This window comes from Bombyx mandarina, chromosome A1, assembly GCF_030267445.1.
Source record: "Bombyx mandarina strain Sakado chromosome A1, ASM3026744v2".
Classification (NCBI taxonomy): Eukaryota; Metazoa; Arthropoda; class Insecta; order Lepidoptera; family Bombycidae; genus Bombyx; species Bombyx mandarina.
The window spans coordinates 18828572-18846850 of NC_143234.1; the positions used below are offsets into that span (position 1 = coordinate 18828572).

The window sequence follows — 18279 nt, forward strand, 5'->3', positions numbered from 1 at the left end:
GGCTTCAGCCTCTGCGACTAGGCTGCTTACGTCACACGTTCGGCTTAAGGATTAATTCGTATTTACGTAAAGTATATATATTTTTAAATAACGTTTTCCAGACCTGTTTTTTTCAGGTTAGACCATTTAGTGCGAAAAGGCAAGATACGCTCTTGATACTTTCGGTCCCTAGATTGGTAGAAACAATTTTAAATCTTTTCAATTTCAAATTCCTTGTATCGTTTGCTTTAGTAGTTCACGGCAGAGATATACTAATAATTAATAATTACTAATTGACCCGGCATACTTCGTAGTGCCTAAACGTAAGCCTTTGTCTAAATTAACTTAAAACAAATAAAAGGAATCCGTCCGACGGGGGACACATCAAAGAAAAAACAAAATTAATTGTTATTTTTATGTAATTTCGAGTATTTTCATATTTATCTACCTTTTAAACCTTCTCTGGACTTTTACAAATAATTCAAGACCAAAATTAGCCAAATCAGTCCAGCCGTTCTCGAATTTTAGCGAGACTAACGAACAGCAATTCATTTATAAATCTATAGATTATAAAAAAAAATACACGCAAAAATAATGTTTACAAAGCCATCTGTTACCTATGGGTGAAACTATGGATAGGCTGGTTTTGCTTCAAAATTTATTATATTTTAAATAAATTGCAATATTCATAATTATAAGCATGATTATGAAACATTGTGGGCTAGGCCACTTTTGCGCTGACGGCCTCATATGGAAGTCTATGGTCCCTACAGTATATAAAATTTATTTTTGGGTCTGGGTTCAAAGGACCGTGCATGATCGGTCTTACTTAATTTATGATTGATGACTTCCGGTGATGTTTCACTATCAAATGGGCCAAATGCCAAATGGCAAATGCTTATGCTGTCCATGAATCGTCTACCTTAGAAGACAATTAAAAAACCCACAAATAAAAATTTTGGAGATATAATGTTCCTAAAAACACTGATGATAGATTCCGGTGTATCAGGTAGCATTTAAGATGGCTACTTCATTTTATCACATTTATTATTCACTTATGGAATATCTTATGTGTTACCACTTGTGGGTTTATCGTTACACTGTCTTATACTATGAATATTAATAATACCCATTAAAGTTATTTCCTGATAATCTAGATTTTATTAATACTTTTATAAACCAAAAATATAGTATTTTGTTAAACACACAAATCTCCGTCCTAAGTTTGATAGTTGAAATTAAGCAGATGAAACAGTGAAAACGTGAGTTGGGAATTGATTATGATATTTGTATATTTTATCGTAACAAAAGTAACGACTATTAGAACATTAAGGGACTTTCACTTTCTAGACTTTCATTTTTATGAAATTTAAGCTACACAGTACTAGCAGAGTCTTATAACTAAAAACTGCAAACTTCTTCTAAGTAAGTTTTAACAATCTGGACCGTATTGAAGAAATTGAAAAAAAAGAAGCTATTACAATACCCATTTGTGAATCTAAACCATTCTCCAATTAACTGGAACACATACAAACAAAATCATCAAAATCGGTCCATCCGTTTAGAAGTTCAATAACATACTCACGGAAAGAGAAATCACATATTTTTTAAATGATTTTAACAGAGAGATTGTACTATGTGTATTTCTTTGTCGACAGAATGAGTGCTTACACGCTGCGGTAACATCTCTTACGAAGAACCAAGCGGAACATTACGACAAATACAATTGTTTGTAAGTACAATAATGATACTACTAGCAAATTCGACATATTTGAAGAGGTCGTGACCTAAAATAAATCTGAATGTATTCTATTCGTATCGAACTATGCGACTATGTCAATTTTCAAATCTCTTTTTTCATGGCCTAAATAGATAGCCGATCTCATAGCCCACCTGGTGATAAGTGGCTACCGGAGCCCACAGATATCTACAACGTAAATGTCGCCACTCACCTTGAGATATGAGTCCTAAAGTGGCAGTATAGTTACAACAGCTGCCTCACCTTTCAAAACGAAACGCATTACTGCTTCACGGCTGAAATAGGCAGGGTGGTGGTACCATTCCCGTGCGGACTCGCAAGAGGTCCTACCACCAGCAATTACGCAAGTTATAATTTTGCGAGTTCGATTTTTATTACACGATGTTATTCCTTCACTATGGAAGCTAATCGTGAACATTTGTTAAATTGATACACGCCTGCGGAATGTGAAGACCGTTGCATCGCTAGATACGAATGCACCGGACGTCTTATCTTTTAGGCCACGACGACTTCAAAAATCTCACAGCCAGGTGCAACTTTTTTTTTCTTCTCAGACATATTATGTAAAAGAAATAGGTTACTAGTTTCCCGTCTTCAACTATATCGTGTGTAACCGAGCTCAACCGTGAGATGAAAAGTAAACATGACGCCAGATCCTTCTCCAAACTAGGCTTTCGGAAAATTCTTAGCGGTAGTTAGCGACTTGTCCGTGCCTGGCATTGATAACGTCTATGGGCGATAGTAACCACACACCATAAGTTAGGATGTATGCTCGTCTGCATATATGGGCTATATGGCCACATGGGCTTAAAAGAGAAGGCTGTATTTCCAAATTTGTCAAGTCCAGCCATAAGTTTTGTTAAAAATTCAAATTTATTAAAAAGTTTGAAACAAATATTTTTATTTTTGTAATAGTATTTATGACCAGACGAGTTAATATATAAGGATGTTTACAGTGGTTCATTGTGGTGGGAATTCACGAGTGAAACCAAAATTGATTTGTTCACAGACGCAGATTACCCGATGAAGTGAAGACCTGTAGAAATTATGCGTATCTCCAAGAAATTTACGACGCGGTGCGAGCGACAGACAGTAAGTGTTACAAAATTCATCGCATGTTGAGTTTACGCGCGGTTTTAGTGATTATTTAATTTAAACCGAGTGAATGAGTTTGCTGGGAATTCTGGTTGTTGTAATATACATACGTATCTTATGAAATCTATACATATAAATAAAATTGGAGTGTCTGTTTGTAATATTGAAATAGCCTCTTTTTACTACATGCACATATGAATATATATACGGTACATACACCAATATAACATTTTTTACAAATTTTGTCTGTCTGTTTGTTCCGGCTAATCTCTGGAACGGCTGAACCGATTTTGACGGGACTTTCACTGATAGGTAGCTCATGATATAAGGAGTAATTTAGGCTACTTTTTTAGACTAGCTTCGCCCCGCGGCTTCACCCGCGGTACGACAATAACCGCGGGTAACATCGCGGGACTCAGCTATCAATAATAAAATATGTTTTCGAAGCGAAGCGAGGGCGGGTCGCTAGTTATGAATATAGTTTTTACGAATATATATATCTTTTTATTATAAAGGCTTTATATTAGAATATACGACTATCACTTATTCAAGATATGTCTACTGATTTACCGTTATCTAGTAAAGGATCTTTCATGTCTCAAATGTGATAGCGGCCTACATGTCACAATGCCTATAATTTCAGTCTACCCACAAGGCTCAAATAAGATGATTATATTTACCTACCAATTTTAGAATATTTATAATAAAAATAACCTTGCATGTCCTAATTAGATTTTATTTGAAATATTTGTTAGTGCTCATTATTCGGAATCCTCGATTTTATCAATGAGCAGTTGTTCAAGATGTTAAAACAGATCTTATTATTTGATCTGTAACAAATAAATAATTGATTCATTATTCACATACTTTTGTATCATCCAGGCTATTCCAGCGTTAAATAAATCTAATAGATAAACCACAGAACTAATAAATAAGCCAAAATAGATGTTAATATTAATAATTTAATTTGATGACTAGATTTGAGACACAAAAGGAAACTGAAACTTGGTTACTTTAAAGAGTTCCAAGATCCTGAATGGGATTAGGGAGTGATAGAGTAGGGAGAGATCGTCGTAAAATATTAATTAAAGAAACACCAAACTACAGAACTTATTAAGATGTATAGCAAAACAAGAGCGGTGTAATCTTAAGGAAAATTTATCTCACAGACGTAAATGGGTCGGCCAGATTAGGGTTTCTAGACGGCTTTGAAATACTTACAAATTGTATATGACGCGGGTTGATGTAGACCTTGTTGGGAACAAAACGGATGTTAGGAAGGATTTACGTTTAGACGTGGCGTGAAATTGCACCGAAAATAAAAATTAATATATCATTAGTGCAACAATAAAATATCAAAAAAATCTTCCGTCTTTGAAAATCTTTACGATGAAGAAAATTGAAATGTTGGATATTATAAAATAAATGAATAATGAAACCGGAGATTAAACCGTAAAAATAGTTTTTATTTTATTTTTTATTGCTCTTGTAGGCAGACGAGCATACGGCCCACCTGATGGTGAGCGGTTACCGTCTCCCATGGACTTCAGCAATGCCAGGGGCAGAGCCAAGCCGCTGCCTACCGCTAAAATAGTTTTAATAGTTTCTTCTTCTGCTTCTTCAAATTAATCTTAATGCTCAGCAGCACCATTTTTCACCAAGAACGTCGATTCAGACGATCATTGAGCCAATTAACACGTTAACAGTCCGGTGTTACGTATGTGGTACACGGTGAGCGGTGCCGCCGAGTTCGTGTTCCTTAAGAGGTACACGAGCCGATGTGTTTCTCTACGGGGCCTAGATCCACGGACTTGTCAAATTAGTTAGTGTTTTCTTTGTGAACTTGTGGCCAAGGATCTAATAAATGGAAAAAGTCGAAAACATGTCATATTTTTTTTAAATTCTTAGTATAGCAACACGACATAAAAAAACTTAGAAAAAAAGATACAAATTTTAATTGGTGAACTAAAAGTTTAGAAAAACAAACAACGCAATATGCTTGTGCCACAGAGGTCTGTATTGCGAGAAAGCATAAATTCTGTCAAAGGATCGCTCGAGTAGTAGTTGTCAGTTATCATGCAGCGACCTTCATCAAGTAAACCTTTGCCATTGTTATTACTATACTTCCGGAGGTATCCAAACACAGTAAAAACTGTAGACCTCATGCTTGTATTTTAAATTTAATTGTATAATTAATCATCGGAGAGTACATTTCCATTGATCTTTGAATGCCATTGTATTCTAAATAAAGTGTGTGTCCTCTGCTGCATATTATTTGGCATTAATTTACTGCTATTTTACTTAATTACTCTATGTACTTTATTATTGTGTTTTAATGACAGAGGCGTATATTGAGGAAAGTTAAAATACTGGGAAAAATCCCTTAAGTTGAATTCCAAAGGTTTCAGCGTTATTGATCTTCTTTTTATAGGTCTCAATCTAAATGATATAAAAAAATCTATTCAAATGTAATATGAATTTTTTCGATGGCCTCAGATTTCCAACTGAATAGATTGATGTCATTAATAAATCTCACAATAGCAATTTCTCTGACACAGCCTAAGAAGATTTCCGAAAGAGCAACAAAAAAGTTCATTTATATCATGAACGCTTGACTTCTTTGAACCCTTCTCAAGGTGTATTTAACTTTTAGATGCGATCCTTTTTATTTCTTATGAATACTTATGGTTGGAACATTTTAATGGATAATTTGAATCTTAGTGATATTTTTTCCAATAACGTGTTTTGCAAAATGGACAAAAAATTACCACGAACATTAGATTGTCTTATTTGTATTTTTTTTACTAAAAATTGAGTTTACTAAAAATAGAGAAGGTCAGTTCGAGAACAATTTCAAAATAGCTTCAAAATATATTTCGTTTTTGAAGGTCAGTACTATGATGACATTCCAATGTAACTGAGGCTCGGTCGAATTTTAAGACTAGGTCTTGAAGGGAGCTTTGAAATTCACAATAATTTTACACCGACTGGACCGTGAACTCTACCCTCTACTCTACTCTATCTATAATAGTAACAAAAAACTACTGAAATCCTTGTTACGTAATTAAGATACTTAGTATTAATAAAAAAAGATGTGTGGTGTCGTGGGACACCGGATAGAAACGAAGTTCCCAATTATAAAAATATTAATTTAAAGTTCTATTCGAGGTATGAAGAAAGAAAGAGAGAGAGAGACAGACAGACAGACAGAGAAACATGCGACGCCGCACAGCTTACAATAGCTTACTATAGCAAAAAGTGTCGTGACAATTTTTCGTAAGAATTTGTAGCAAAAAGTGTCGTGACAACTTTTCGTAAGAATTTTTTCCGTCTAGCCCCCTTTCACAACGCGCGATAAGGAACTTCGTTCCAATTATGCACTAAACATAGTATTAGCTTAGTTTCTTAAAACTTAAGGACTATTGACACTAACGAGATTTCACTATTAATAGAACGTTTAATCTTAAAATATGTTCTGATCCATTAAATTCAGGCCTATAAATCTACTCACCAGTTTCCCTGTCAAATCAGTCACCCTGTAAATCAAACAGAAAATTAAACAAAGCAAAATTAACGCGAAGATTTCCAAAAGCCTTATTGAATAACTTCGTTAATTACAATCTCTGGATAATATCTTTTGTTAAAATTAATTAAGTTAAATTCGTCTTTTGGCGAGGTGTCGTATCATAATGGAAATTTTGTTACAGGTGTTAGCACTAAAGATTTTATGGCGAAATTAGGAGAATATTTAATATTAACAGCGTTCTCGCACAATTGCCGATTGGAGAGGGCTTTCAAATGTTTAGGCACCAATTTGACTGAATTCCTGACCACATTAGACAGTGTACATGACGTATTGCACGACCAGGTTAGCTTAAAATTTGTAATTCAAATTAGTTGTTTACATTTGCAGCAAGAGCGGGTTGAATTACTTGAATTTTATTTCAAATTTTAGTATTGATTTATAGAATTTGTTTTATAGTAGGTCTGTGTAATTAATTGTAAAAGTTAAACGGAAGAGTACCAATGAGGAAGAAATAGTAATAGTGATATTTTCATTTTCTTTTAGGACGATTCACTCAAAGACGAAACTATTGAGTACGAAGCTAATTTCGTATGCACAACATCACAAGAGGGGAAGATACAACTTCATCTCACAACAGAAAGCGAGCCGGTCGCTTACCTACTGGTGGGAAGTCTTAGAGCGATAGCCCGAAGGCTGTACGATACACAGACAGATATAAGACTGATGAGCTACACCAACGACCCAAGAAGATTTAGGTACTGAACTTTCACGATGGTGAAATCAAGGCTTTCATGGTAAGTTACCAAGCTTGTCGTGGTATTATATTGTTAATATTAATTGCAGATACGAAATAAACGCTGCCCCGCTAAACCTTAAAACCAAAGAGGAAAACTGCGATACAACGAATGAACCTGCTCCAATTGCCACGTCAACCAAAGTGACAGATCTGAAGATAGGCGTCGCCAGTTTCTGCAAGGCCTTCCCTTGGCATTTTGTTACAGATAAGCGTTTGGAACTCGTCCAGCTCGGTACGTATCTTTGTTTTCGGTATAATTTTTTTTGGAAAGCCAAATAGATTTTATCGGAATGTGGTTTAGTCTTGGCATCTTCGTTGTTCCAAAGTACCTTTTTTGTTTAATGTGACTCGAATTATTTAATTATGTTTTTCACTGTCCAATGAAATAACAGTTTATTCTGCCAGCAGTATTTGAAATTGTACATTTTATATATTTATTTAACATTTCAACAGCTTTACTGTTAAAATGAAAACGCTTTTTGGAAATAAACCACACAATTGTTTCAAAAAAAATCGGCTGATTTGACGTCGTCGTGGCCTAAAGGATAAGACGTCCGGTGCATTCGTGTTGAGCGATGCACCGGTGTTCGAATCCCAGGCGGGTACCAATTTTTCTAATGAAATACGTACTCAACAAATATTCACGATTGACTTCCACGGTGAAGGAATTATATCATCCTGTTATAAAAATCAAACCCGCAAAATTATAATTTGCGTAATTACTGGTGGCAGGACCTCCTGTGAGTTTGCACAGGTAGGTACCACCACCCTGCCTATTTCTGCCGTGAAGCAGTAATGCGTTTCGGTTTGAAGGGTGGGGCAGTTGTAACTATACTGATACCTTAGAATTGATATCTCAAGGTGGGTGGCGCATTTACGTTGTAGATGTCTGTGGGCTCCAGTAACCACTTAACACCAGGTGGGCTGTGAGGTCGTGTACCTATCTAAGCAATAAAAAAAAATAAAAAAAGTCTGCTGATAACGTAGGCGGTTTGAATTTTTTGTTCAAAATTTTACTGTGATATATCACACACTGTCATATTTTTTCTCTAAACACTAATTACCTATATTATGCTAAAAAATGAATAGAAATGTAGAACTATGAATAAATGTCGAATGCAATCGCAAACCGCTGCATAGGATTCGAAATCTGAACTTGTGAATAGAATTCTAATTCCAAGCTGGAACTATTTCTGGCTGACCTAGAAAGGCTTTGTATTATGTAAGACGAGACTTACTATCTACATTCAAGATTCAAGAGTACCTACAAAATTAGAATTCTCGTTTATAATTTATTCAATATCTGCTTGTTCTATGTCGATAATAATAAGTTTCCATCACCACAAGACACAGCGGCATCATATATGTGCCTCTTATTCGCGAGTCTGTAGGTTCGATGCTGGACACGTGTAGCTTTAACATTCAGTTAATTGGCAACCACTTAGCGTTAAAACTTCAGCTTATTTACCAGCGTAAGCCTAAAAGACTGTTGAATGAACGCAGATTTAAATTTACCTATTTAAATGAAGAAAAATGAGTAAAAAACTGATTAGGGATAAAAAATTTGTTTAAACTATTCCAACTCGTATTAAGTTTACAGGGTTAATTCAATACTATTGAATCCTACAAGGAGTTTATAAGCAAAGCAGTCTAGTAGTGTCGGTTTTTATATATTTTATTTTATTGTTGTAATTTTAACTGAAATATACATAATACATTATAATACTTTAGACCTTACCATCATATATAGATAATATAATGAATAAATCAGAAATCCTTAAAGATCCAAGCTGACATTGAATTTTTGAAGTTTATGAATTAGTTTAAGGCAGAAGTGACTTTATATATAAATGCTCTTATAGCATAAAAATCATAAAAGATTAATAATTAAATCAGCATTCATTATTTATTATATTAGGAATAATAACTTTAAATATCAAATTGAATATATGGATGTTATGTATCTACTCGTATTTATTGAGGCATCGCTTCTCCGATTAAATTGAGACATCCAGGTTGACTAGGCTAAGTGTCCGCCAATGGTAATGGCCAAAGTTAATGTGACATGAAAAAGGAGATTTTTTTTTATTGCTTAGATGGGTGGAGGAGCTCACAGCCCACCTGGTGTTAAGTGTTTACTGGAGCTCATAGACATCTACAACGTAAATGCACCACCCACCCTGAGATATGAGTTCAAGTATAGTTACAACGGCTGCCCTACCCTTCAAACCGAAACGCATTACTGCTTCACGGCAGAAATAGGCAGGGTGGTGGTACCTACCCGCGCGGACTCAAGAGGTCCTACCACCAGTGAAAAATGAAGGAAGGCATGCGAGACATTAACGATAGTCAGAGCAGACTTTTACTAGTGAAATGTCAACTTAATTAATGCTTTTGAAACTGCTGCATTCGATATCTCAAAAGATTTTGTGTCAATTTTGTCTGACTTATTTTGGAGAGGCGCAGTGAAAACAAGATTGAAAACCAAAATCGTGGGTAATTTCAGGAATTCAGTGTATTATTCTCACTATGCGCCAATGACTCGATTAAGCATTTTGGTTTAGTATTATTCCGTACTGAAAGCTTTTTTCCTTGATAATGTACCATTAAATGAAATCCCTTCGTTAAGCATTATTTTCGCCTCACCTCCATTACATCACATTAAATAGGCTCCTTGAATTTACGATTCACTTTACGTTAAGCCCTTATTATTTACTGTCTCACAGATAATTTACTCTTCATTAAGTAAACCTAATTGGAGTTTATAAATGATTCTTGTCCACCTGATGGTTGGCTGGAAGAGATCACTCTTAGCGATAAGACCGCCAATTGTACTTTTTGTGTTTAATGTATCGCACTGTTTATTTGTTTTTTGGTGTACAATAAAGAATACTCTCTCTCTCTCTCTCTCTCTCTCTCTATTTCTCTCTCTCTTTATTCCTAATTAATTAAATATACGCTTGCATTATTTAGGCAATGCAAAGTTTATTTAAAGCATTCGCTTGGTCTGGCTTTGAAAAGTAGGACGTCCGTTTTTGTATTCGAACTCATGTCTCAAGGCGGGTGGTGTGTCTCTAAATAGTTTCGTGTAGCTTATCCGGCTATCTACTACCAATAAATAAGAGAGCCCTTAAGACTTTGTTATCTGACAACCCTTGCTCTGGAACAAGTCTATGGCTTGGGTTGTGTAGGAGTCCCAAAACAGAATATGTTTGACGGATGTCTAAAGATGCTACAAAACTATCGCATAAGTGTCCCTTTAAAGTAATTTGATATTTGAAGAAAGGACTGGGCCATGTTCTCAGGCTCCACTATGATATTTTTTTCTACAAATAACCCAAGCAACAGTATCATTTGATTTATGTTTTTCATCAAAATCTGATAAACGCCAATTCGCTACCTACCTCGAGACATGTGGCCTTTCAAACCCAAATGTATGACAAATTTGAAAATATCGCTGAAACACAAAAACAACAAAATACTAGGTTTCTTAATTTTTTTTAGACGCCAACAAAAGTCTCGTGCTGGACATAGGTCACCCCCAAAGTCCGCCTCAATAATCGGTCCTACGCAGTCTAGATCAAGCGGGTTACCGCGATTTTTACCAGGTCCTGGTTCCACCTGGTGGCTGGCCTGGCCTAACCACAATGCGTTTGCCGGATTTACTTCTATATGTAAATTATTAAAAAAAATATTAAAACATTACGCAATTTAAAAGAATGCGAAATATGCCCGGTATCAGACCGAGAAAATTTCAAATATCTGAGACTACCTACATCTTGTGAAATTCTTACAAAGTCTATCTCTATAAAAAAAATTGAACGAAACATAACAATCAACCCAACCCCCTAATTCCACTTTGACCACCTCAACCCATCTGGGACCATTCTTTTCCTTCCCACCTCAGACGTTTCTTAATGATGTTGAAATAGGGCCGTTAAATTCGCCGGTAATGTTGGCAGGTGATTATCGAAGGGTTTTTACGTCTATGCCATTTTCTTAGACGATGATGTAACCGTTTATTTTAACGATAGCGGCAACTCTGCGCTGTTCACAGAGATTCGATTTGAATTTCATCATAGATAAATTGCAATGAAGCTTTTGTTGAACCTTATGACCTGATCATGGGTTATTAAAATTTTCCAATCTGATTATGGCACAAGCAATATATGTATAAAATTATAAATTGCTTCTGGGTGAATACTTGTATGTAAGTTGACTTGCTTTGAAGTCGTCGTGGCCTAACGGATAAGACGTCCGGTGCATTCGTGTTGAAGCGATGCACCGGTGTTCGAATCCCGCGGGCGGGTACCAATTTTTCTAATGAAATACGTACTCAACAAATGTTCACGATTGACTTCCACGGTGAAGGAATAACATCGTGTAATAAAAATGAAACCCGCAAAATTATAATTTGCGTAATTACTGGTGGTAGGACCTCTTGTGAGTCCGCACGGGTAGGTACCACCGCCCCGCCTATTTTCTGCCGTGAAGCAGTAATGCGTTTCGGTTTGAAGGGTGGGGCAGCCGTTGTGACTATACTGAGACCTTAGAACTATATCTCAAGGTGTGTGGCGCATTTACGTTGTAGATGTCTATGGGCTCCAGTAACCACTTAACATCAGGTGGGCTGTGAGCTCGTCCACACAGCTAAGCAATAAAAAAAAAAAAAAAAAAAATTATCAGCGTGTGCCTTGTTCCTATAATATGATTTCTGTGCAAATGTTAAATTTATTTGGTGCTAAGGTTAATAATCCCACACTATCTCTCCGTAGTAGTAGCTGTTATGAGGTACTACAGCTTAATAGATAGTAATATAGATCAGTAAGGATTTATCTACCTATCTATCGAATTATGCCCTTAAGTCTATCTTCAAAGCTGGTGGTGCGTTCTGAAAATCGCATACTATCTGCTTTCGTTCACACTGTCATACAAACTTCGACTTGGTCTCTTAAGGAAGTTGGCGTTTACGCTCTGATGGCTATGGCATCTGATATCCACTATATCAAAGACGGGCTATACACTCCTTTGTTATTCCCTACTTATTGGTCTTTAGAGCCACTTTTGGCTTCATCACCATATTAATGTTGATTGTTAAATTTTCGTATGACTAAAATGGAGAAACATAAGTAATTATATATTATTTGGATTGATATTCTGGAGAGGAAATGCACTGTATTCTTATCTAAAAAAAAAACAATACCTACATTACGTTTTATGGCGAAATTAAAAACATGTTCATCATGCACACTAAAAACTAACTCACGCATTAAATATTATTAAATGTACGCACGATTCGACATTAAGTCCTTCAATAACACAAAATAAATTACAAGCATTTTTTACGAGGTTGCAAATATCTCGCCATTAGCTAAAATACGATAAAATAAATGTGGGTGTTCCAACTTTTTGCGAACATTTACATACATCACAGTCACGTCAGTTGAATCAGCTGGTTTCGGTATAGAATGGGACATTAATGTGAAGACATTACTCAGAACAAATCGTTGAGCGATTTATTCAAAAGTTACTTGAAAACTAAAAGATGTAGAGATAGAAATCTGGAATGCTGTTCACATTTTTTCTTTTTATCACGAATTTATTTTGTTTATTTACTACGTACATGGGTGAATGAGATCTGAGTTCATTCGCGGTTTTATAGTTGCCGGGAATCCTAGAGATCACAACAGGATTGCCACCACCCACTTTAAAACAAGGATTGTATTGTATAAATGCTGCTGCGTCTCTAGTTAATCTTATTCGCTCTTTACCCACGAAAGGAATGGGGTGGTGCATTTTAGGTCAACATCACATAGTCCAAAAAAACTGTGATAGTTCAAATGAAAACACTAGGTTTCGTATGGCATGTAAGAGGAGAAGAAAACAAAAAGGCTACTTCTATCGTCTCCCTGTTTATACTTGATCTATTTTCCGAGCTGACTTTTGATATTTTAACTATGTTACTAATTTTCGTGGGGTAGCATGTTACAACCCGCATTGGAGGGCATTTATATCCTTTTTTATCTTACCAACCATGGAATACAATTTGAAGAGCACAACAGTTTTTGTGATACTTAACAACGCAATTGATACTCAAGTGACGTCTGCTGGTTATGATTGCATCTGATGAGCTATCAGCTCCTTCGTTAATCACGATGGAACTTTTCAAAGAACCTCTTAGAATAATGTCCAGGAAACCATGAAATTTTAAAGATAGACCCTTGACTGACAGCGATAAATACCTTGGTAATACCTTCATCGCACAAAATTGCGACCCTGGTTTGAGTCCCCGTGTTCCCCGTGTTCTTCTCCCTGCCTATCCAAACTTGATAGGCGCCTACAATTCTGGTTTTAAATGTTCATTCAAGTATACAATTTACGGAAGTTCTTGACAAGCCTAGGACTTTTAATAGGTTATAGAAAGATTTAGCTTGTATACTTTTCGCTCTCACTTTGACAGGATTAATATTGTGTGACATTCATGTTATTTGGTAATTTATAAAAGTATTTTGAATTCACTATCGTATATTTTCTAAATTTAAGAACACAGTAAATATCGTTAATCTAAAAAATCTCAACAACGTCGAGTATGAAAAATCAATTATAATTACAACCTTTATTTTTTAGTACATGTTAGATGAATTAAATATGTAATTAAACTATCGTTAAATACAGTATCTGGAAGACTGTTACTGATTAGTGTTTTGCCACAACAAAATTTATTTAAAAGTTTTCCGTGATGATGTATTGAAGATCCGAAAAATATCGGTAGCTAACAAAACTAACTTGGCTTTTTTGCTCGTTTCATACTGTTTTAGAAATGTTCATTAGTGTTTCCTTCTGACCTAGATAATAGCATTATAATTAACGAGCCAAGTGATGATTGAGCAGAAACGGGAATTTTTAGACGGGGGTCAACGAACGAAGCTTTTTTTTTTTTTTTTTTTTTTTTTTTTCCTACCTATGCTGATAGCCTTGAGAGGCTATTTCAGCTTCGCCCTAACGTTAGTAGGTGAGCTCGCGGGGCTCAACCGGAGAGTTGCTAACACTGACCCTAGCAAGAGCAGTGCTTCGCAGAATCTACCACCGGATCGGAAACGCGACCCACTGAGAAGATCCGGCGAGAAACTCAGTGGGCTGTGTCTATGGGTTAGTTCACTCGTCGAACCCTTCGTCGCAAGCGACGGGTTCGACGAGGACGGTGACCGGTGCTTGTGGTGCCTAAAAGCACCGTTAATGGATCAGACGAAGCTTAATCAAACTTCCATTACAAATGCAGATACTTATCAAGATGAATAATAACGTTGACACAGTCGCTTTACTTCGGATGTAATTATACTATTTAAAAATACATAATGAACTATTAAAATTATTGTTCGGTGGAATAATTATTGACAGCAACAGCCAATTTTTTTCAGTATATTGGTTCCGAAATAAATAACCAAGACAAGCCATCATCGAGTTTCTGAAAATATTTTTGAAGTTATACTTCTTTAAGCGCGTTATGAAAAATTTATGAGAGTGAAATTTTACGATGCGCGCGCACCGTGACACAAAATTAACAGAATGAAGTTGCCCACTAAATCGCTCATTACAATACGACCGACGTAACTTGGCGAGTCTGAATATAACCGCAGGTGAACTTTTCGAACCGTTTTTTTTTTTTTTTTTTTTTTTTTTTTTTTTTTTTTTTTTTTTTTTTTTTTTTTTTTTTTTTTTTTTTTATGATTGAAAGTTTACTGGTGGCCCGAAGGCCTTTCCAGTTTCACCAGGATAGGTGGGCGAGCTAAGGCTCAGCCAAGAGGGGTGGGATTTGCTAACAACTGCCCGAGCGCCTCCGAAGGAGACCTAACAACTCAAGAGCAATTGTTTCGCGAATGAATCTACTACCGGATCGGAATCGCGACCCGCTGAGAAGATCCGGCGAGAAACTCAGCGGGCTGATGCATGGGTTAGGTTGCACGTCGACCTCTTTGTCGAGTTCGACGAGTACGGTTACCGGGGTCCCTAAGCCTGCCCCTAGTATTAGAGCTGAAGGCATCTAATGCAAAGGTTATTGGATCTGATGGATCCGTAAGGACGTGTCTAGGGCGTCGACGGTGACTGGCTCCTGCATGATCAGGATTCGGAGAGTAGTCAGCGGCGGCAACGATAAGGCGATTATCATGACGCATAGCCTTATCGAAGTATCGTTCCGACGCTGACTTCATGTATTTCCGAATTGATTCGAGGCCCAGGTCGTCGTGTAGGTCAACGTTCCTCACGAACCACGGAGCGCCGACAGCTAACCTGCAAAAGCGGGATTGTAGGGATTGGAGGGTGTCTATGTGTGTGCGGGCCGCGTGAGCGAACACCACACTCGCGTAAGTCATGACGGGCCTTATGCAAGTTTTGTAAAGTGTCACCTTGTTCCGAAGGGACATTTTACTCCGCTTACAGATCATGGGGTAGAGTCTACCGAGAATAAACGCGGCACGGTCACGGACTGATTTTATATGCGGGCGGAATGTCATCGATGCATCCAGGGTAACGCCCAGGTACTTGACCTTCCTGGCCCAGGGTATGGGTTGTCTAAAGAGAGTAATCGGGGGTGTGAGATTCCTCCTCCTAATCCGGGAGGAAATCCGTGTGGAGCTTCCCCTCTGAAATAGCACCGCAGTACTTTTCGCTGGGTTGATGTCTATGCGCCATTTTCGGAACCACTGTCCTAGGGCTAGGGCTGCGCTCTGAAGCTTCTTCGCGATTAGGGACTTATTTCTACTAGAATAGTAAACAGTCGTGTCGTCGGCGAATAAAGCTAAATGGGTCGGCGGCGACCGGGGAATATCGTTGACGAATAAGCTAAATAGGAGGGGTGAGAGGACAGAGCCTTGCGGGACTCCAGCTGTGAGAGGTCGTGGGGAGGAGCGGGTTCCCTCGACTCGATATCGAAAAGAGCGGTTCGACAAGAAGTCCCGTATGATGAGCACGAGACTATCCGGCACGCCCATGTTGAATAGTTTGAAAATCAAACCATTGTGCCAGACTTTGTCGAACGCTTTTGCGACGTCGAAGAAGAGAGCTCCCGTGTATAACGGTTTTGGTCGATTAAGCCCCACAAGAATGTGCTCCGTGAGGCGGTGCACCTGTTGAACGCATGAATGATTTGTACGGAATCCGAATTGTTCATCGATGAGAATGCCCTTGGATGAGACGAAATCTCTGAGGCGCTTGTAGAGCAGACGCTCATACAGTTTGCCTAGAGACATGAGGAGGCTAATCGGGCGGTAGCTCGTCGGATGATTTTTTGGTTTACCGGGTTTATGTATGCCGATAACGTCCGCTTCTTTCCACACCGCGGGAAAGATACAGTTCGCCATAGCGGCATTAAAAATAGATGCCAACATCACGATGAGTTGGACGGGTAGAAGTTTAATAACGCGGTTAGATATACCGTCGGAACCGGGAGCCTTGCGAGGACGTAGGTCTTTGATCAAGTCTTTAACTTCCATCGGGGTGACGGGTGGTAACGCATCTGAGGGTGGCAAGGAGGCTCTGCGTTCTACCTCACTGTCTACTAATTCTACATGAACAGGGTCCACGGATTGAGTGCTCGGCGTGCACTGGGTTTGCAATGTATCGGCCAGCAGCTCTGCTTTTTCGTCATCATCAAAGGCCGCGAGTCGGCCTGAGGGGCCTACGAGGGGGGCATAGTTACTACCGTATCCGATTTGAGAGTACGAGCTAAGCGGTAGTAAGACCTTTGGGAGGGCGCGAGTCCTTCTAAGAAATCAGACCATCTGGCATCTCGGACTTCGGCGATGCGAGACTTTACGTCGCGTTGTAGGGCACGCATTCGAATACGATTTTCCGCGGTAGGATACCTGTCGTAGGCGCGTATCGAGGCGTTCTTAGCTCTAAGGAGTTCCCTAATATCGTCGGACAATTTGAAGCGGTGAAGGAAGTCCTCCGCTACAACTTGTTTCGATGACCTATCTAATGTCGAGGTGATGTGTGATGTTAAGATGTCTATGGCTTCAGCGGTATCCTGAGGAGACGGGGTAGAGTCCGGGTTAAACGGGAGCGATGGTGGATCAGATTCAGCCAGGCTGATGCCCAGCGTGTGCCAATCCACCACAGTCCTCGTGACGGGAACGGAATCGGGAGCGCGACCGAGCTTCATGACGACGGGACGGTGGTCTGAATCTAACTCTGAAACGACTTCGATCGAGTGTAAGCGCAGAGTTACGTTTTTTAATAACGCTATGTCGAGTATATCCGGGCGATGCGCGATATTTAGCGGGTAGTGAGTCGGGGTTAACGGAGCGACGATATCGAAGGCGAGATCATCGACTAACGCGTCAAGCCGCCTGCCATTCGGGGTTGTGGTGTGTGAGTTCCACCTGATGTGTTTACAATTTAGGTCGCCCGCCAGAATGACAGAGCTCCCCATACCGAGCAGCGCCTCAATATCACTGCTTAGAACGATCTTATCCGGTGGAAGATAAACGGACGCGATAACGATCGGCGCGTGTCCCATCAGTGAGATTCGGCACACTGATGCTTCGATATTAGCGAGCGCGGGAGGATCGAGCGGGACGCAATGCAGGGCTCTTCTATAGTAAATAACGGTACCACCACCACGGGCAGAGAGCCTGTCGTTCCTGACCATGTTATAGTTCGCGATTTTAGGGTCACGGCGCGCGGGCTTAAGTAGGGTCTCCTGCACTAAGAAAATGTCAATTTGATGGTCACGCAAAAAATCACAAACCTGATCACGTTGATTTGCGAGACCGTAAGCGTTAAAAAAATCCTATTGTTACGGATAAGGGTTTTATTCTACTAATGTACGCCATTGATTACCGGCGGAGTGAGGGGAGGACGTACGTATTTAACGACGCGTATACGTCAGCGTATTCTTGCACAACGGCGATGAAATGTTGTGCAGTGGAGGCGGCGCGAATGGCGTCACCCAAAGCGTTAACACGCTCAAAGTTGATCGACTGAAAAAAGTCAATCGCTAGAGCGAGATTTTCGGACGCGGTCGGAGGGCAGGTCGCGGGGGAGGGACGTGTCGCGGGGGTGGGACGAGTCGGGGAGAGAGTTGTAGCCGTGTTCGTGTACGGCAACGGTTTAGCCCAAGCC

At 38.7% G+C, this 18279-nt stretch overlaps 1 protein-coding gene across 1 annotated transcript in view; it reads left to right on the forward strand.

Annotated features, from left to right (window-relative positions):
- Positions 1–18279, forward strand: part of Gycalpha99B (guanylate cyclase 1 soluble subunit alpha 2) — a 112283-nt gene that overhangs the window by 62040 nt on the left and 31964 nt on the right. The window contains exons 3-7 of the mRNA XM_089739822.1: positions 1638–1711; positions 2748–2830; positions 6541–6701; positions 6903–7114; positions 7203–7387. Coding sequence (XP_089595948.1) covers positions 1638–1711; positions 2748–2830; positions 6541–6701; positions 6903–7114; positions 7203–7387 — 715 coding nt within the window. The remainder of the gene's footprint in view (positions 1–1637; positions 1712–2747; positions 2831–6540; positions 6702–6902; positions 7115–7202; positions 7388–18279) is intronic.